We start from the raw sequence: 20,608 nt of genomic DNA, 5'->3' as shown, positions 1-20,608 counted from the left end.
ACCGGGCTTGTGCTCTTGGCCCCCGGCCTTCCTCAGAGACCGGGCGGTTCTTTGCTTCCCGGAGAAGAGCTCCAACCCCGCCCCTCGGTGCTCCCTTCCCAGAGTCCTCGGCCGCCTGTGCTTGTAGGGCTCTGTGGAAGGAGGGCCGGCGGGAGATCACTTTTCCTTCCTGAGCTAAATATACTGAGCAGCAGCTGTCTCTCCGGCCTCCATCCCGGGGCGGGGGGGGGGGGGCTTGCTGTGGCTTTGAGCCGCCCTGTGGCTGGCTGCTCCGTAGGACTTCCCCTTCTTCTTGCCCTTGGAGATCACAGGCTGAGCTGGCAGAGGGGACAGCCGGCCGGCCGGGGTGGGGGGAGAGAACAACTATAAATCTCTGAGTGCCCCCTCCCCCTTTAGCAGCACTGCATGCCTTTAATCTTTGGTGATCTTGGAGCATCTCTGGAAGGTCCTTTTCCAGCCAGGGGCTTGGCTCACAGAAGGGATCACAAGACGGCACAGGTCTTCTGCATTCCCTCTCCCAAACGGCGTCCCTTCAAAACTCAGGTTGGGGTGGGGTGGAGGGCTGGGGGGCTGTTTGCCCATCGGTGGGAAGAAGGATCCGACAGGCAGGTGTTGTTCCGCCTGCCTGCCTGCCTGCCTCAGCCCTGGGTGTGTGTCGGATTCTGCCTCCCTGCAGAAAAGCAAAGGGCCTGTGGAGGGCCTGCCCGGCCCATGGTCCGGTGCCCCTTTGGCATCTGCAGCTGCTGGGCAGAGCGGCCTTGCCCTCAGGGCTCAGGGCTGGGGTCTCGTTCTGCATCAATCCCTGTCCCGTGACCCCCGGGGGTGTCCCTGCTGCCTTCTCTGACCCTGGCTGCATTTTGTGACCCCTCCCCAATATAGGGTGCGCACATGGACCTGCTGAGGTGACGACTTCATATACCTGCTGAAAAATGGGCTGTATCTCAGGCCACAATAAGCATGTGACTGGTTGAGGCAGTCGGCATTTGAACCCAGATCCCAAGCTCCGTTGCATTTTAGGCGGGGGCCTTGCTGTCGGTCTCTTGTGCCTCCTGCCTTCATCTCTTTCGCTTGTTCTGATGTTTGCATAGCTATTTATTTAATTCATCCCCCACCACTATGGGGCCCCAAAGTGACTTGCCTTGTTCTCTCCTCCGTTTTATCCTCACAACAACCCTGTGAGGTGGATCAGGCTGATAGAGAGCGAAGGGGCCAAGGTCACCCAGCCAGCTTCCATGGCTAGAGTCGGGATTTGAACCTGGGTCCTCCAGATCCTGGTCGGACCCTCTTACAGTCCTCCGCCAAGCCTCTGGCTCGTTCCCCCCTGTGCCGCCGCCTTGCCTGTCATGATTTCTATTACATTTATATGCCACCCTTCCCAAGCGGCTCAGGGTGGCTTACAAGACTAAATACGGTCTCCATAAAACTTCAGAATTAAATGAGACCGATTCGATCCCAAACATCTCCTCTTGCCAAGGGATGGGGACCGGTGAGTTATAAACATGTCCCTGCTGTGCGGGACCGGTCTGTCACACCCCCATCGGAGAGCAGCGCACTCCTGCCCCCTCGCGTCCCTTTGGGCCTCCCCCTTGCCTCGGCCTGTCGAGAATGTTGCTCTCCTGCAAGGGAAGGCCGAGCACACGAGGAGGCGTCAGAGCTGGGCCTAATTAACAGACGCAGCAGGGGGGCAGGCGGGGGGGGGGGCGTTCTCTGTGCAGTTTCCCCACCCCTAAAGGGTCTCTGCTGCAGAGCCCTCTTCCGCTCTTCTGCAAGGTCTGATCCCTAATCGGCACCCTGCCCTCAGCACACACAGCACCACACTCAGCCTTAGAACTGGGGATGCAACCCACAAGTGCAAATAAATGCAATACAGCAGATTCTCCTTAAGATGTACAAATCTGGACAGCTGACCCCTTTCTCCCGGTTAAGTGAGTGCTGCACAAAACAGAACCTGTATGGATCCTGCCGGGCACAAACCTCCTTGGGGGAGATGAGTCTACAGGGCAGGGCGGGCGCCAAGAAGGCCAAGCCTCTCTCTGTTGGAGCTGGAAGCCTCTGAGCATACACAGCTCTTAGCTCCAGCCAGCTGAGAGGGCTCTTGTGAAATTCAGCACACAAATGCAAGGAAACCGCGAGATTAGGGCTAGCCCCCTCCCCCAGCGTTCCTCAGACCACGCAAGATCCAACCCATATTGACGCAGGGATCACGTGGCCTAATACAAAAGACCCCTTTGGGGGGTCCTCCTCAGTGGTCTGATATGAACATGCTCTGATAGAGTGTTGCAGCTGGGCCTATAATGAGCCTTATACAAGACACATGAGGCAAAGAGAGGGCAGTCCTAAGGGTGGGATTTTGAACAATAAATATTTCGCACGTGGGGTGTCAGGGTCCACGCGGCTGAACCCCAGCAAACTCAGTCCATAGACACCACTCTCAGGCAGGGCTTCAGGCAGAAGCTTTAAGCCAGAAGTCTTTGTTTTGGAAAGGTCAGCAAACAGGGCCCATCACAGACCGGAAAACCTTGACGGAGACAGACCTCGTGCTAGGGGGTGGTGAAGCCTATATACCTGAGCCGTGGGAAAAGGGGGCGAGGGCAGGACCAGCAAATTTGGGTATCGGGCATCCACACAGGAAAGTAGGGTGAGGGCGCCTTTTGATAGGGGCAGGTGTTAAAGGAATTCACACCTCTGTTGTTTTGGCTATCCTGGCTTGAAGCCCGGAAGGAAGGTAGCGAGGCAGGCGCGGTGGGACGGACGGGGCCGGCAGGGAGCAGGGGAGGGGCAGTGCTCCTGAGCTCAGGAAGGGTGCCAGAGGAAAGCGGGATTTCCGGGAGCCATCGGGGGACATGAGCACACCCTGGGACCCAGCGGTTCATGACACGGGGACCCGAGAGAGAGAGGGAGAGAGAGCTGGAGACAGTAGGGGCCTCTTTGGATTCTTTCCACCACCGCATAATCCTTGCCCAAAGCTCACTGCAGCTGGGAAGGGATTTGAACCTGCGTGTCTCCCGCCCAGAGCGGATGCTCTTCCCACGGCCGGCGGGTGGTCGCAGTGGGGGCCAGCGCACTGACGATGCGGCTCTGTTTGCTTCCAGTTCCTCCGGGAAGACCTGAACTACCACGACCCCACGCTCCAGCACAGCACCTTCCACGGGGAGGACAACCTCATCAGCGTCGAAGACCTGTGGAAGGCCTGGAAGGCCTCGGAAGGTGAGTCCCGCCCGGGGATGCTGGGGGCCTCTTGGGCGAAGGCAGGGGCAACGGGCCGAGGGGCAGCGACTGGGGTGGCCAAAGACAGCCCTTGCCCACCTGCCGGGAGAAGCGTGCCCGAGGTATGGGGTGTGTGTGTGTTCTGATTGGGGGCCAGGAGGCCACGTCCAGATTCTTGCTCTTGACACCTGAACTCTTTTCTCACGGGATCCTCAGTGCACTCTCTGTGCTCTTTGCAACTGGACTGAACTGTGTGAAATGGCAAAATGTACCTGCAAATCTTCACTAAAGCCCATTTATCTATTTATCATTTGATTTCTATACTGTCCCTCCCCGCAGGTGGGCTTATATAAAATATAAAACTGCCATGAAAGTGAGTTATCTGCTTCCCCTGCTGCCTTTCTGTCCCGTAACATTGGGGGGTGGGGAGGCAAAGGAGAGGGGGAGACCCAAATGATTTCCAGCCGCTTTGGCCTCAGCCATAAGGCTGGCAGACGAGTGGCCTCTTGCAGGCCCAGCGGGACTTCTGCTGCTCTGCCAGGGCCTGCATTTCGACTGGCACCTCGTTCCACCAGGTTGGAGCGGCCCTGGCTCTCATTGAGGCCAGGCGGGCATCTTTGCGGCCAGGGACCAGCAGCCGGTTGCCATTTGCAGAGCTCTCTGGGGGATGTATTGGGAGAGGCATGCAGGACCCTCAGGTTCCCATTGAAAGTGGATTGAAATTGGGCATCTCATGGTGCACCTGGAAGGGAAGCTGATCTACAAGTCCCCCCTCCAGCTCCTCTTGTCTCCTCCCCCCCCCTTCCTCACCTGCTGTGGGCTCTTTCCCTCTCCTTCCCTTCCGCCTCAAAGGCCTCCAGCAAACTATTTGGGCATTCCTCCAGTCCTGCCTTCTCTGCAAGTGGCGTTGAGCTTTTTGTGACTTTCCGTGGCTGGCTTGGGGTTGGCTCGAGGTCGCATGGACTGTGTAGCACAGTTTCTCATGAGGGTCTTTCTGAAAGGTGCAGCCTTGAGGGGAGGTGGGCTGGAGAAGTGGGCAGCCAGGCACCGGGATCCGCAGGGCTTGGAGCTGGCCCCGTGAACTGATGGGGGCTGTGTGTGCCTCTTTGGCCACAGGAGGACTGGGGCAGGGTCAGGAGCCTCGGCTGCCTCTCAACTGGGCGGGGTGTGAGCTCAGGCCTGGCCTCTCCTGCCCATCATGGTGCTCCGGCCGGCTGCATTTGGCCTTCCAGAGATCAGGGGCTGGAGATTGTGTCTCCCAAGGGCAGGATCCGGCCTGGCTTGCCTGTGGGTCCTCTTGAGATTTGGAGAGCCGTCGCTGTTGGGCAGAGGCCTCCATACACCCCAGCAGGCAGAGGCTCCCGTGAAGGACGGATTCAGGTGGGCCGCGGTGTGGGTCTGGGGCAGCAGAGACTAAAGCACCTTTGGGACCGCCAGGGCTGCATCCAAGGCACACGTGCACACGAAAGTGGATCCCTTGGATGAAACGTTGCCAGTCTTCAAGGTGCCCCCGCACCCAGACGTTGGCCCCGCCAAGGCTCAGCGGTCCTTCTGGGAGTTGCCCTGAGCCCTGCCTGTCCTCCCGAGAGGGCAAGGAACAGAGCCCCCGCCCCACAGAAGGGGCTGCCCCTGCTGAAGGGCAGCACGGGCTTTGCAGAAGGCCTCTGGGGGTGGCACCCAGGCAGGGGAGGCCAGTTCCTCTCAGGAGGAAGACGCTGTGTGCCCCCAAGGAGGTGTGCCCTGCCCGGAAAAGCATCTTGGGGGCATCTCTGGGGCCCGGCAGCGCTCATGGCAGATGGTGTTCCCCGGGAGGAAACAGATGGTTAAGCTCTTGAGCGGAAGAGCTGTCGTCACTGGGGCAGAGCCAGCCGAGGATGCACAGAGCAGGAGGCCGGCGCTTCCCTCGCAGGGCGGATGTGCGGACAGGAGGCTCGTGAGGCCCGGCTGGGCTGCAGAAGTGCTGCGGAGATAAGGAGGCCAGCTCCCCTTGTGGGCCGCTGAGTGCCTGGGCGATAAGGCAGGCGCTTCCCTCGCGCCCTCCATGGCCTCCTTAACCTTGCTGGGCCCGAATCCTGGTGGTCGGGCAAAGCCAGCCCTTCTGCCCCGGTTCTGCCGGCTGGCTGCATCTCGCCCCCCCCCGGAGCGCCACGGAGGAAGAGTTTCCAGGCTCTGTTGTGGCACCTCATGCGGAGTCTGTGAAGGGCCGGAGGGAGTTCTTAGGTGCAACTTGCTGGGGAAAAAGCGGTCCATTAGGAAAAAAATGCATTGGTCATTTAGTGGAGTTCAATCTAATGAGGATCTGAATGCGAGAAACTCACCCCCCCCCCCCATGCTGTGTGGCAGTTTTTCCAGGGGGCTTCCAAAAATAGCTGTGAGGAGTCTTGAGTGAATTCCAAGAAAAGGCAACTTTAGACTTGTTTAAAACCGGCTTTGCTTAATTGCCATGAGATGCTGTGAGAATAAACCAACAAACATCTCAGAGGCCGGAATAGGCGGGTGGGGAGGGGGGGAGTTCCCACCACATCAGCCCCCCACCCCCACCCCCAGGAGCTCAGCGCTGCGTTCTTACTGAAAACAGGCAGCCAGTAGGATCATCAGAACAAAGAATCCACCACCCTTGCAACAGCAAAGTCCTGGAAAAGGAGCTTGCTTGCTTTGCTTGCTTGCTTTGCTTTGCTTTGCTTTGCTTTGCTTGCTTCTTTCTTTCTTTCTTTCTTTCTTTCTTTCTTTCTTTCTTTCTTTCTTTCTTTCTTTCTTTCTTTCTTTCTTTCTTTCTTTCTTTCTTTCTTTCTTTCTTCCTTCCTTCCTTCCTTCCTTCCTTCCTTCCTTCCTTCCTTCCTTCCTTCCTTCCTTCCTTCCTTCCTTCCTTCCCCCTGTATTTTCCTTCCTTCCTTCCTTCCTTCCTTCCTTCCTTCCTTCCTCCCTCCCTCCCTCCCTCCCCCCCTCCCTCACATTTGGAGGGTCTGTATGCCTTGATGTCGTGGTTGAGGGAGATCACACGTGAGTCCTTCGTGGCGTTAAAAATATCATTCCATTTCCGTGACCTGAGCCTGTTGCTGCTTTCTTCATGGAGCCGGAGTGACTTTCCAGCGGGCACACAAAACGCCCTCCCCTCCGTAGCGTCCAAGACCAGGGCCCTGAGCGGCTGCCTGTTCTTTCCCCCGCTAGAGCGATCCCATGGAGCGTGGCCCTTCTTGTCTTCCGTGTTTATCGCGGGCCAGGGAGAGGGCAGGGGGACCGGCGCCACCACGGAACCTTTCATTAGCAGCGACCGTATTTAAAGGTCTCCCAAATTTGTCCTTAACGTCCGAGAGGAAGGCCAGGCAGCAGAAACCTGAACGCTTCCGCAGGGCGAGGAGAGGGTGGGCAGCAGGAATCCGTCCTCTCTCTAGAGCCCGGGGGTCATCCACTGACGCTCGGGTGGCCAGAAGAAGAAGAAGAAGAGGGTGGCTTCTTTCGGGACCCCGCCTTTCGGGAAGCGGCTCTGGCCAGACACCCTGGGAGGTAGGTGAGGTTGAGAGAGCTCTGAAGGAACTGCTCTAGGAGAACTGGGGCTGGCCTGCCTTTGGGACATAGACCCCCCCCCCCTTAGACACACACACACACAGACACACACCCAATTGCCAGCAAGGGTTTCTCCCAAATGCCCCCCAAAGCCAGGCTGAGAGGCTTGAGGCGGGGGGTGGGGGGGGTTGACTGGAGGAGGGCTGGTTCAGCAGGAGTACCCCCCCCCTCCCCAGAGCTCCCCCCCTCATTCCACATATGCCTGGCAGGCGAGAGTCTGTTGCTGCAGTCGCTTGCAGTTCCGCTGCACCACAGGCCTCCTTCTCCTCTCGGCAGCCCAAGAAGCCACCTGGGCCTGGCCTGGACCACTTCCGAGAGGGGCCGGGCCAGAACGCTTTAGGAAGCAGCAAGATGTGTGTGTGTGTGTGTGGGGGGGGGGGGAGCTTAAACTTTTGAGAGCCAAAACTGCCCTCATCGTGCCGGGTCGGAGGAGCTCTCTGCCTGGGACGTCCACCGGGGAGCCCCCTCTCCCCCCCCCCAGCACGCCAAGCACCAAGAGGAGCAAGGGGATTGTGCTTCGGCCCCTTCTGGCCAGCCCCCGATCTTCTTCCCCTTTCCAGAAGGGAGAGAGGCCAGCGACCCTGCATGCCGGCGGTCCCTTCTTCTGCACGGCCCAAAGTGGCTTGCTGGCCCCAGTTCTCCCCAGCTGGCCTTGGGGGGGGGGTATCTCTGGTATCTCTGGAGGGGGTGCCTGTTGTTCTTGCCGGCCACTCCCTTCTGCTTGAAGAGGGCTTCCACTGGAACAGGGCTGCCCCTGCAAGAGGGAGTGGCCAGAGCTAGTCTGTGTGTCTGCTTGTGTGTGTGTGTGTGTGTGTGCACACTCTTGAACAAATCTTTGTTTGTCTTAAAGGTGCTGCTGGACTGAAATTGTGTTGTGCTACTTCAGAGCAACACTTGACTCTGTGTATGTTCTTGTAATGCTCTTCTCTAAAAGGCCCTTGATTTCCGATGGCTGAGAAGAGGCTGCAGAGGGACAGGGTGGAGAGAGAGAGAGAGAGGCAATCCCATAAGAGCATTAGTGGCGTTCTCCAATGTGCTCTGTTTGATGTGTTTGTCATGCACTTTGCTTCCCCCTCCCCGATCCCCTGGCCATGTACAGCTAGCGCTGCTTCCTCCCTTTGGCTGCTGCCAGGCCCAAAATAAAAACGGAGCACTTTCTGTGATGGTGCAGAGGTCACGTCTGGAGTTGGCCAAGCAGCTGCCCATGGGGGGGGGAATGGGGGGGCCGAGCAGTGAGCTCCCTGGCCAGAGAGAAGTGGCCACCAGGATTCCTCTGGAGCACGTTGGTCGGCAGGAAGCTTTCCAAAGGCCTCTTCAGGTCTGTTGGCTCACAGCTTTGCCCACCATTCCGGGCAATGCCAAGGCTTCCTGGATCCCACCCGTGGCCAAAGGATGGCTGTCCGGCCTTCCTGGTGAAACCGTGTCCTGATCATAGACTCATAGAATCATAGAGTTGGAAGGGGCCACACAGGCCATCTAGTCCAACCCCCTGCTCAACGCAGGATCAGCCCTAAGCATCCTAAAGCATCCAAGAAAAGTGTGTATCCAACCTTTGCTTGAAGACTGCCAGCGAGGGGGAGCTCACCACCTCCTTAGGCAGCCTATTCCACTGCTGAACTACTCTGACTGTGAAAAACTTTTTCCTGATATCTAGCCTATATCGTTGTACTTGAAGTTTAAACCCATTACTGCGTGTCCTCTCCTCTGCAGCCAACGGAAACAGCATCCTGCCCTCCTCCAAGTGACACCCTTTCAAATACTTAAAGAGGGCTATCATGTCCCCTCTCAACCTCCTTTTCTCCAGGCTGAACATTCCCAAGTCCCTCAACCTATCTTCATAGGGCTTGGTCCCTTGGCCCCAGATCATCCTCGTTGCTCTCCTCTGTACCCTTTCAATTTTATCTACGTCCTTCTTGAAGTGAGGCCTCCAGAACTGCACACAGTACTCCAGGTGTGGTCTAACCAGTGCCGTATACAATGGGACTATGACATCTTGTGATTTTGATGTGATGCCTCTGTTGATACAGCCCAAAATGGCATTTGCCTTTTTTACCGCTGCATCACACTGCCTGCTCATGTTTAGTTTACAATCCACAAGTACCCCAAGGTCTCGTTCAGACACAGTGCTACCTAGAAGCGTATCCCCCATCCAGTAGGCATGCTTTTCATTTTTCTGACCCAGATGCGGAACTTTACACTTATCTTTATTCAATTGCATCTTGATCCCAGGCCCGGAGAGGAGTCCTTCTGGAGCCAGGACCTGCCCCAGCAGAGCTTCAGCCCTTTTGCAGGGGGCTCTCCCTCCTCTTCCGCCTGGAATCTTCCCCAGTGCCTCCTCCCTCTCTCCAAGACCCTGAGCCCAGATGATTCTGCCCCCTCTCTTGCAGTGGGAATGGAAGTGGGGTGGGGGGAGGCCCCCACACGGGAAAGGCAAAGAGTCCAGTCCATCGATTGGGCTCTGCTAGGCTTGTAGCACTGCCAGGTCCTCCAGCAGACAGCAGGCCGGATGGGGGAGGATGCGGGGCATCTCTGGGCTCAGCCCAGGTGAGAGCCTGCGTGGCATCACGGTTAAGAGCAATACACTCGTCCTACCCCACGTACAGCTAGCTGGGGGACCATGGACCAGTCGCAGTTCTCTTAGGGCCATTCTTACAGAGTAGTTCTGCTAGATCTCTCTCAGCCCCACCTCTCTCACAGGGCATCTGTTGTGGGGAGAGGAAGGGAAAGGTGTTGGTCAGCTGCCTTGGGACGCCTTCAGCCAGTGGACCTCTTCTTCTTCTTCTTCTTCTTCTTCTTCTTCTTCTTCTTCTTCTTCTTCTTCTTCTTCTTCTTCTTCTTCTTCTTCTTCTTCTTCTCTTTCTTCGTCTTCTTCTCGTTCTCGTTCTCCTTCTCCTCCTCCTCCTCCTCCTCCTCCTCCTCCTTCTTCTTCTCCTTCTCCTTCTCCTTCACGTTCTCCTCCTCCTCCTCCTCCTCCTCCTTCTTCTTCTCCTTCTCCTTCTCCTTCTCCTTCTTCGTCTTCTTCTTCTTCGTCTTCTCCTTCTTCGTCTTCTTCTTCTCCTCCTTCTTCTTCGTCTTCTTCGTTCGTCTTCTTCTTCTTCTTTCGTCTTCGTCTTCTTTGTCTTCTCCTCCTCCTCCTCCTCCTCCTCCTCCTCCTCCTCCTCCTCCTCTTCTCCTTCTCCTTCATGCCCTTGGGGGTCTGAGGAGGGTGTGGCCGTGGCTCTAGGCGTCCTCTCTAGAGGGCAGGGGCCCTGGGGCTCTTTCTGCTGACTGGGCTCCCCCTGCTTCCTTGCAGTGTACAACTGGACGGCCGAGGAGATGGCGCAGTGGCTGATCACCTACGTGGAGTTGCCGCAGTACGAAGAAACCTTCCGGAAGCTGCAGCTCACGGGGCATGCCATGCCGAGGTCAGTAGCGCCGCTGGGAGCGGTCCGGGGGGGAAGAGCCTGCGGGTTGGAGGCTGGGCCTCCCCTGGGAAGTGAGCGGGATGCTGTGACTTCTGCGGAGGGGGACCTGGAGCGCCGCGTTGTGAGGGTGTGAAGAGGCTCAGAGACGCCTGACATCTTTTCAGGGGCTTCTCTGGGCTGAGCCACTTTTGACGTCTGAAGGTCACTTTGCGATCAGGAAGGAGTTCCCCTCCAGGGCAGACTGGCATTGGGCAGGGGGTGGGACTAGAGGGTCCTTTACAGCTCTGGGCACCCGGCAGAATTCAGAGCCCCTCTTTCTCTTGGTGGGGATGTCAGAAGCCGCCTTCCACCAAGTCAGATCCTGAGGGCATGCTGGCGACAGCTTGGCGGGGTCTCTGGTGGAGAGGCGCCAGTCCCTGCCCTTGTCCCTGAGATCCAGGAGGCGGATGTGGTGCAGGCGTTACAGCGTCAGACTAGGGCCTGGGGTGGCCAGATCCAAACTCCTCACACAACCCCGGATGCCTGCTATGTTACCCTGGGCCCATCATGGTCCCTCAGCCTCCCCTCCCCTTGCAAGGTTGTCGTGGTGAGAATTACATGAACGCCTGGGGTGTGTGTGTGGGGGGATGATGCAGGATATAAATTGGTCCGTAGCATCCCTTCCCTGGCAGGGCTGTGGCCTGGACCAGGAGCACTTGGAAGACGAGATGCCAGAGCCCCAGTTCCGCTCCGGCAGGGAGGGGGGGAGGAGGCGCCGCCCTCTGAGAGGCCCCTGCGCCACACAAACATTCCCCACCCGTGTTCCCACATCCCAAGACCTGGACAGGTTTTTTGATGCAGCTTTACCTAGTCACATTTTTACCCCTACCATTTTGGGGGTGCCAGAGTTTTTGACAAGTACTCTGCCTCCCCCCCCCCCCCCCCCGTTTCCTCCTCTGTGAAATCAGGCCCTGGCTCCTTGCGCTGCGGGGCCTGCGCTCCCTCGTGAAAGGCAAAGAATAATTGTCAGCTTATTCCCCTTCCTGTGCGCCCGGCCAGCCTCGTGTCCTTGAGCGGGCTGCCCTTCCTGCTGCAGGGCCCTGACCACCACCTGTTGTTTCTCTCCCCTCCCGCAGGCTGGCAATAAACAATGCCACCATGACGGGGACCGTCCTGAAGATGACCGACCGGAGCCACCGGCAGAAGCTGCAGCTGAAAGCCCTGGACACCGTGCTCTTTGGGCCACCGCTGTGTGAGTGGGCGGGCACCGTCAGATTGGAGGGTTCGGGGGTCGCATTTAAAGCATCTCCCTCACAGAGCTCAAAGCTGCCTACAACACAGATGAAATATGGAAGAGAAAATACACGAGAAACGTAAAAATCAGCATTTGAAATCGCAGCCCAGGCCTGTGAAGCAGCAGAACAAATGTGGAGTCCAGGGACGCCTTTAATACCCACCAAGTTTCATTCAGGGATGGGCTTTCATGTGCTTAGCACACGTCCTCAGATACAGTGTCAGGCACTTTGCCTATTGGCATGAACCGATCACTCCCATTCCATGACGGTCAACAAAAATAGAGTCCAGGGGCACCTTTAAGACCCACAAAGATTTATTCAAGGTGGGGGCTTTCGAGGGCAGGCACAGAGTGCACGGGAGGGGAGTCCCATAATTGTGGAGCTGCCACTGAAAAGTTCCCCTCTTGTGTCCACCAAATGGGCTTCTTTGATCGGTCAGTGCAGAGGGCCCCCCGTGATCTTAATTCCTGGCCAGGAATATATCAAAAAGGATGGTCCCTCAAATACCTTCGTGTCAAGCCATGGAAGGCTTTAAAGGCCAAAACCAACACCTTGAACGGGAGTGGATCTTGTAGTAGTATTGGGGTCATGGGCTCTCAAAAGCTGGCCTCCAGGACTGCATGAGTTGCAGCCCCTGAACACTCTCCAAGGGTAGCCCCAAGCAGAGCGCACTGCAGTAGCCTCGTTGTTACTGTTGGGATCTGCGGGGTCCAGCACCTTCTGTGCTTCCCGGTCCCCTTCTGGGTGCCGTGGCAAAGATGGGGCTGGAGTCTGTGGACGTTGGTCCCTCTGGCTTGGACTGCCCCGGGGAGCAAAGGGCCTTTGCCAGTGCCTGACCCTTGAGACCACCGTCTGCAGACGCTCCCAGGGTTTGATCCGGGAACATCTGCATTCCGAGCCCCTCGGTTTGGACAGCTCCTCTCCTCTCCTCTCCTTCAGGGTGCCCCAAACCTCGGGCCTTTTTAAGCTTGCAGGCCCCACTGGAATGCTGACATGGAGTGGAGGGCCAGCCACAGCAGGAATGCTACAAAATGGCTGCTCCAGGGGGAGGAGCCAGGAACAAAATAGCATCTGTCACTCACTTTCAGTCCCACATCGAGGACCCTTGCACGTGGTGGCAGCTCAGGCCAAAGCAAGGAATTGTTAAAAATCTGTCCCTCCGGTCAAATTTCCAGCGGCCAGTGGGACCCCTGGCAGGACGCAAACGCCACCGGCCCCCTCTCCCTTCTGAGAGCCCTTGGCGGGCCCTGGGCAAGGTGCCCACGGATGCTATGCTGCCCAGGGGCCCCAGGCTGGGGGCCCAGGCCTTTCCCACTGGGCTGCTGCCGGGTGGCACGGATGCCCCTGGGGGGGGGGGGGAAGCGGGTGGTGCTTTTGGAAGCCTTGGCTGCGTAAAGGGGGTTTTATGGCTTTTGACTTCCAAATTGCTGTAACTAAAGTTAGCATTCTCCAGCTCTCCCCCCTCCCCGCCCCCCAGCCATGGGGCAGGGGACGGGGACAAGTTAAACGTGGGCCCGTACGGAAACATTTCAGCTGCAACCAGAAAGTCCAGATTCCAGATTCCTATCATGGAAATGCAACGTTTCCAGGCCAGCCTGTGGCCTAATTTGCAGGCCTGATTTCTGCTTTCTGGCCCAGCAGGGCTCTTCTCAGTCAAGGGGCTGTTTGTAAGCCTCCTTCCTCCAGTTGCATCTGACAAGGGCAGCTCCTTGGAACGAACACAGGTTTTTCAGGCACAGCTCCTGTTTCTGTGGGGCTGCAGAGGCCGGAGGTGCTGGATTTGCCCCTGGAGGATTATGGGCAGGAAAGGCCTTCTCCTGAATCCTAGAATCATAGAGTTGGAAGGGACCTCCAGAGTCATGGGGTCTATGCAGGACACTCACAACTACCTGCCCACCCAGAGCGATGCCAATTCCATGCCCCAATGTCTCAGAGAAGCTTTGCCTGTAAGTATCAGGGGAAAGTCTGTGTAGAAAGGCAAAGGGCATTATGGCAGCAGCAGAAGGGCGGATGCAAACAGGCATCGTAGGGTTGCCAGCCTCCAGGTGGTGCCTGGAGATGTGCAGGCGACAGAGAGCCATCCCCCAGGAGGAAAGGGTTGCTTTGGAAGATTAAACTCTAGCCGGCTGATCTCCTTCCCTCCCCAAACTTCCCTTTCTCCTGACTGTGCAACCTGCCTGTCCAAGAATTTCCCTGCAGGCTTTCCTTCTCTGCTCCGGCCTCTCCGTGTCTCTCTCCTCCAGCAAAGTCGTGCTAGCTCCGTGACTTCTTTTGGAATTCGGGGGTGGGTGCACGGGGGCGAGCCCCCACCTGACTGCGGGAGGGAACGAAGGAGGCTCTCTTTTCTGGACTGCAGGATAATCCCGTGAGGAATGCATCTTTCCTTGGCCAGAGCCTGCTCAGCGCTCCTTGGGTCCCGGCCAGCCTAATCTCCAAATCCCCCCCCCCCATGTGGTCTGCTTGCGCCCAGCTCCTCGGACAGCCTCCTCGGATAGCCTCCCAGCTGGTCTCCAGCTCCTCGGCACCACCCCAGAGGATGCAGGGGGGGAGGGATTACAGAACTGCTTCCGGGGTATCTTTCCATTTTAGGTGAAACCAGGAGGGCCTCCTGCGGGAGTCTCCTTCCTGATTCTGCAAGGCCTGTGTTCAAGTCATAGAATCACAGAATCACAGAATCATAGAGTTGGAAGGGACCTCCTGGGTCATCTAGTCCAACCCCCTGCACTATGCAGGACACTCACATCCCTCTTGCTCATCCACTGTCACCTGCCACCCCCTTGAGCCTTCACAGAATCAGCCTCTCTGTCAGATGGCTCTCCAGCCTCTGCTTAAAATCCTCCAAAGATGGAGAACCCACCACCTCCCGAGGAAGCCCGTTCCGCTGAGGAACCGCTCTAACTGTCAGGAACTTTTTTCGGAGGTTTAGATGGAATTTCTTTTGAATTAATTTTATACCATTCGTTCTGGTCCGTCCCTCTGGGGCAAGAGAGAACAACTCTGCTCCATCCTCTACATGGCTGCCTTTTAGATACTTGAAGATGGTTCTCAGATCCCTTCTCAGTCGTCTCCTCTCCAGGCTAAACAGACCAAGCTCCCCCAACCTTTCCTCAGACGTCTTGGTCTCCAAACCCCTCACCCTCTTTGTTGCCCTCCTCTGGACACGCTCCAGTTTGTCCACATCCCTCTTCAATTGGGGAGACCAAAAAGTCTCCTCTAGAGCAGCGGTCCACAAGCTTTCAGCCGCTGTGGACCACTGCGGCGGAGTGGGGGGAGAGGGTGGCCCAGGGGCCCGTGCACGCGCGGCAGCCCCAGTGCGAACGTGCATGCGCGGACTCTTGCGCAGGGAAGAGAAGCTTGCCGAGCCGCAAGCTAATCGGCCGCTAAAGCGGCCGATTAGCTTGCAGCTCGGCAAGCTTCTCTTCCCTCCCCTCCCGAAACAAGAAGCTTGCCGCTTTAGCGGCCGATTTGCTGGTGGCCGCGGCTCCCCCTCCCGGCCGATTTGCTCTGGCGGCCGATTTGCTCGCGGCCTGGCGAGCGTCTCGCTTTGGGGGGAGGGGGAAGAAGGAGCCGCGACCGGGCGCCAAGGCCTTCATGGACCGGCTCTAGAGGACCTCTAGAGGGGGTGTCTCTCTGTATGGTTGTGTTTTCTGTTGTTGTCTAGGAATTTTGAAGTGTCGCGGGCTTCTCCTCTTTGCCCAAGACAGAGCCAGGCTGCTTCATCAGGCCTGGACAGCCGCTCTCCAGGGTCTTGGGCGGAGGAGGTCTTTCCCTCCCCTCCTGCCTGGCCCTTTTACCTGGAGATGCTGCTGGGGATTGAACCTGGGGCCTTCTGCAGACTAAGCAGGGGCTCTGCCACTGAGCCAGGGGCTCTGGCCAAGGTCTTCCCCCTCCCCTCCTGCCTGGCCCTTCCAACTGGAGATGCCGGGGATTGAACTGGGGACCTTCTGCAGGCCAAACAGAGGCCCTGCCAATGAGACACAGTCCCTTTGTGACCATCCATTGTTTTGGGCCCACCCAATAGAAAGGAGGAACAGGGAGGAATGAATGCCCCCCTCCCCTTGAGCAAAGAAGAAGAAGAAGAAGAGTTGGTTCTTATATGCCGCTTTTCCCTACCCGAAGGAGGCTCAAAGCGGCTTACAGTTGCCTTCCCATTCCTCTCCCCACAACAGACACCCTGTGGGGTGGGTGAGGCTGAGAGAGCCCTGATATCACTGCTCGGTCAGAACAATTTTATCAGTGCCGTGGCGAGCCCAAGGTCACCCAGCTGGATGCATGTGGGGGAGCGCAGAATCGAACCCGGCATGCCAGATTAGAAGTCCGCACTCCTAACCACTACACCAAACAAAGCCCACCTGGAGCCTTCCCCTGGGTTGCAGAAAGACAGGCTGCTCCTGATTCGATTCCTCCTTCATGGCCCCGCTGTGCCTTCTGTCTCCCCAGTGACCCGCCACAACCACTTGAAAGACTTCATGCTGGTGGTGTCCATCGTGATCGGCGTGGGGGGCTGCTGGTTCGCCTACATCCAGAACCGATACTCCAAGGAGCACATGAAGAAGATGATGAAGGACCTGGAGGGCCTCCACCGCGCAGAGCAGAGTCTCCACGACCTCCAGGAAAGGTGAGCCCCCCCCCCCGCCAGCCCGGAAGGGGAGGTGGGTGGGGGGAGCTCCTGGCACTGACTCTAAAACCACCTTCATCAGATAAGACAGGCAAGACCTTGATTGATGGAATTTCTAATGAACGCCACCCAGACCTAGGAAAATAACTTGCTAATGAACTCTACCCAGACACCCAGAAAGGAACTTCTTAGTTCCAGTCCAGCCAATGGGAGACTCCGGAGGAGGCAAGAATGCAATGAACCCCCCCCCCCCCCCAAAGAAGTAAAGAAAATGCCCAGCAACTGTTCACACACTTCCCATCTTGCTGTGTCCTTCCTCTGAAGAGGCCAGCCACAGTCACTGCTGGGCTGTCGGGGTCCAGAATGGGCTGCAGAGCCCCACCAGCCACAACAGCCGGGAGCTCTGTGGCTCCTTGAAGGCAAGCAGTTCTTTCCTTGTGGGACTGGCGCCTGGCGCTCTGTGCATGTGAGGACAGGCCATGCCTGCCTTGTGCCCCGGAGCTTGGGCCCTTCCTGAGGCTTCAGGTCAGGAATCTCTCGTACCTTGATGGGACAGCCAAGCCTGGGGCTTTTGGGACTCAGCCGATCTGGGGGCTAGGGCGAGCCAATCGGGGCTTTGCAGGTGTGAGGAGAAAACGAGGAGAGGCAGGTGATTCTGTGTCCTCCATATTTCCTGTCCTGGGATCCAGAGGAGTCTCTTGACCCATGAATCCAGCCTGACTGGCTACACCCTGGGGATCTGTGGCTGGCTGCCACCCACGGAGCAAGTGGGCTGTTTGTGTCCTGGGTGGTAGCGCCACCCATGTTTCCATGGCCTTACAGGCCGTGAGTGCTGTGCCAGAGAACCCTCCGCCAGCTCATGGCTCTGCTCCTGGGCTTTTCTCGCCACCCCGACCTCCGCAGAGCCCTTGGACTTGCTAAGCCCCTGCGGCCCGAACTTGCCCTACAGCGAAGGACGGCAAACAGAGGAGGGGGTTGGCAGGTCAGGGCACAGTGCGGGGGCAGGGGGGGCAGTGCCAAGAGGGAGGGGCTTGGCAGCTTTCCTTGAAGACTCCTCCGCCCACCCCCTGGAAGGGAAGCCCGGGGCAGGCAGGAGGCAAACGGCCACTGCCTCTGCAGGCGGAGATGCTCCTGGTCGCAGCAGTCGGGCTGGGCCGATGGAGTTCTCCGCTGGGAAGTTCCTCGTCCGCAAACTGCACATTTTGAAGGCCAAAGAAATGGCACAGAGGGCAGTAGGCCTATGCAGTCTTTGGGGGGGGGGGGGCGGGGGGTGGAATGAAGGGCAGCCTTTCGTTCTGGCAGAATCTTTCCCAGAGGGACGCTGCAGGCTGCATCTGTACTTGGGAACTAAGAATGCCAGACCCCTCCTCAGTGGGGGCAGGGGTCCCCCGCTCTTGGGGTCTGCCTTTCCACCGCTGGCCAGCAGGGGGCGGGGTTACACAGGGAAGAAGGCCAGAAATAAATGCAGTGCACGGATGCGACCCAGAAGTGACCTCGGGACATGGGGAGTGACCCTCTGGTTTTGAGGCAAAACTCTATGGCAGCAGATAATTCTGTGATAGAGTTTTTGCCCAAAAAACAGCGTCCCCAACATGCCAGTGTCAAAATCCAGGCATTTATTTTGGGTGTTCCTCCTGGAAAATTCACACGCACTCCCGGTCCGCCCTGGCTGGACCATGGAGCCTGGCCACCCTACTAGGAAAAAGAGCCGGAGGATTCCCCAGGGGTCATCTAGTCCATCCCTCCCATAACCCTAGGGGTAGATTCTTCACATAGTTACTTGGACGGCGCTCTGCCCTTCCGCGTGAACAGTTGAGGTGCTTCGCAGCGTGCAAAGCCGTAGCTGGAGCCATCTCCCCAAAAGGCGAGGTGAGTCCTGGAACCCTCCCCTCTCTTGCCCCCCCCCGCCCCCCCCCCCAGGCTGCAGAAGGCCCAGGAGGAGCACCGCACGGTGGAGGTGGAGAAGGTCTCCCTGGAGAAGCGGCTGCAGGACGAGATCAGCCTGGCCAAGCAGGAGGCCCACCGGCTGCGGGAGCTGCGGGAGGGGACCGAGAACGAGCTCAGCAGGCAGAAGTACGCCGAGCAGGAGCTGGAGCAGGTAGGCCACCGCGGGGAGCAGCCCCCCCCCCCTCCCCCAAGGCCCGCCAGGGGATAAAATGCGTTTTTATAGAAGGCCAGTTTCCAGTACGACTGAGGGGGAATCGCCAGCTGGAATCGCAGCTTCTGGGTGTTTCCTCGGGGGGGCTGGGAGGGTCGCTGGGGGGCATCTGCAGCGGAAGAGGGAGCTTCCCGCCCAGCGGCCCCTCAGAGACCAGGAAGCTTATCTGGGGCCTGAGCATGTGAGAGTCGGAGCCAAGTCGGGACGGAGAGCCTTGGCCATACCTTGGCCGCCTTCTTTGCGGGGCCCTCCCGCCTCCCAACGCCCATTCCTGCTTGCGTCTGGTGAAGGGACCCTTGACTCTGGAAAGGCACCGTCCCCAAAATCTACCTGGTCTCGGAGGTGCTCTGGGCCCAAACTCAGCTGCCCTAGAGCCTTGTGTCTTCTCCTGGGCCTGAGCTGCCTTTCTCCCCCCCCCCCCTTCCATGGGTCTCCCATGGAGGAGGACGGGTGCCCTCAAGCACTGTGGGAGGTGAGCGGGGGGGGGGGCAGGGAGCGGCCTCAGTGTTCCTCTGCCCAAAGGTCTCTTGAAGGACCCCCTGGGGTCGAAGGGTGTGGGGTGGGGGGGCCTGTCCGGTCTCCTGACCGAAAGCAGCCCTGACAAGTCGCCGTCCAGCCTCCCCGGGAGGGAAGGGAAGGGGAGCAGTCCTGGAGGACGGGAGGATTTGAGCCCGCTTGGGACAGGGTGGAGCGTTCAGCGGAGCACCCCAAGGATTGGCCCCCCAGCGGGCACGAGGAGGGTGGGGGGGCGACCCCGACTGCCGCATGGGGGCGTGGGCTCAGGGGGCTGTGTGAGTCGTGCCCCCCCGGAGCCCCGCAGGCCCCACGGCGTCCGTCCCCCTCCCTCCCGCCAGGTGCGCATGGCGCTGAAGAACGCGGAGAAGGAGCTGGAGTCGCACAGCAGCTGGGCGGCCCCCGAGGCCCTGCAGAAGTGGCTGCAGCTGACCCACGAGGTGGAGGTCCAGTACTACAACGTCAAGAAGCAGAACGCCGAGAAGCAGCTGCTCCTGGCCAAGGAGGGGGTGAGTGGGGGGGTGGGTGAGTGGGGGGGTGGGGGGTGGGGGGGAGAGTGCCAAGGCCCCAGGCCTCGGGGCGGAGGAGAGCACGGAAAGGGGCGGTGTGGAGGGAGGGGGTCCTGCAGGGGCCTTCCGGAGGCCGAGGCCTTCTGTACCTGAAGCTTGGGTTCAGAGGGGAGCCTTGTCAGTCTGCACCTGGGAGACCAACGGGGTTTGGGGCTGGAGGGGGGGCGGAGCCTTGGAGAGCCCACGCTCCCTGTGTCACACCTGTGGGCTCTTGGGTCGAGGGCAGGTTTGGGCAGGCAGGCACAGCCAGGCTTCCAAAGGGGCTAACCCAGAGGCCATCCGGACGGTGCTGGTCTGTGCTGCATCTGCTGGGGGATTTAAAGGTGCCCTGGGAAGGCCGATGGGGGCCCGGTTTCCCAGCATGCCTCTTTCCAGCCGTCTGGCTGCTTCCTCGAGAGCCAGGCTGTGGATCGTTTGGGCCTGGGGGAGCACCTTAGTGACAGGGATCTCCCGCGAGTGCCGGCTCCCTGTCCTCGGGAGAAGGGCCTTGTCACTCGGAAGCCTTGCCGGCCCCTCCGCACCCGGCCATCCAGCGGTGTTTATCGGTGGCTCTTTTCCAGGCCGAAAAAATCAAGAAGAAGCGGAACACCCTGTTTGGGACCTTCCACGTGGCGCACAGCTCCTCCCTGGACGACGTGGACCATAAGATCCTGACGGCCAAGTGAGTGTGCCTCCCCTCCGCTCCCCTCCGCTCGGGGCCCTTGCTCCCCCGGTGGGGGCTCCAGGCTGCCCCTTCGGGGACATGAAGCTGCTTGGCCGGCTGACCGTGGCCCTTCCCCCCCCCCCCCCGGCAGGCAAGCGCTGAGCGAGGTGACGGCTGCCCTGCGAGAGCGCCTGCACCGCTGGCAGCAGATCGAGCTCCTGTGCGGCTTCCAGATCGTCAACAACCCGGGCCTCCAGGCGCTGGTGGCCGCCCTCAACATCGACCCCAGCTGGATGGGCGCCACCCCCGGCCCCACCCCCTCCCACTTCATCCTGACCGACGACCTGGACGACCTGGACGAGGAGATCGTCTCCCCGTCTCCATGCAGTGTAGGTGTCTCCGGGCGGGGGCTTCTTGCTGCCTGCCCTGCCCTGCCCTGCCCTGCCCTCTCGGAAGCCAGGGAGTGGCCGGGCCAGGAGGTCTGCTCTGGGGCCTCCTCCACTGTCGCTTCCTGTATCAGGAGGAGAGACCAAAAGCGAGCGGATCCTGGGAACTGTGTCCCTCTGCCCATGTGCAGAGAGCTTTCCGGAGCTGGACCCTTCCCCTCTGGGGTGGAGGGAGGGAGGGAGCCTTGAGCACCCTTTGCACCCCCTTCATG

At 58.9% G+C, this 20,608-nt stretch overlaps 1 protein-coding gene across 1 annotated transcript in view; it reads left to right on the top strand.

Moving 5' to 3' along the window:
- Positions 1-20,608, top strand: part of STIM1 (stromal interaction molecule 1) — an 84,717-nt gene that overhangs the window by 58,689 nt on the left and 5,420 nt on the right. Inside the window, 9 exon segments of the mRNA XM_077341075.1 lie at positions 3,093-3,207; positions 10,064-10,175; positions 11,291-11,406; positions 15,890-16,067; positions 17,988-18,165; positions 19,080-19,247; positions 19,868-19,968; positions 20,102-20,325; positions 20,328-20,339. Coding sequence (XP_077197190.1) covers positions 3,093-3,207; positions 10,064-10,175; positions 11,291-11,406; positions 15,890-16,067; positions 17,988-18,165; positions 19,080-19,247; positions 19,868-19,968; positions 20,102-20,325; positions 20,328-20,339 — 1,204 coding nt within the window.

Source organism: Paroedura picta, chromosome 6, assembly GCF_049243985.1.
Source record: "Paroedura picta isolate Pp20150507F chromosome 6, Ppicta_v3.0, whole genome shotgun sequence".
Taxonomy (NCBI): domain Eukaryota; kingdom Metazoa; phylum Chordata; class Lepidosauria; order Squamata; family Gekkonidae; genus Paroedura; species Paroedura picta.
This window is presented reverse-complemented; position numbering and strand designations above follow the sequence as displayed.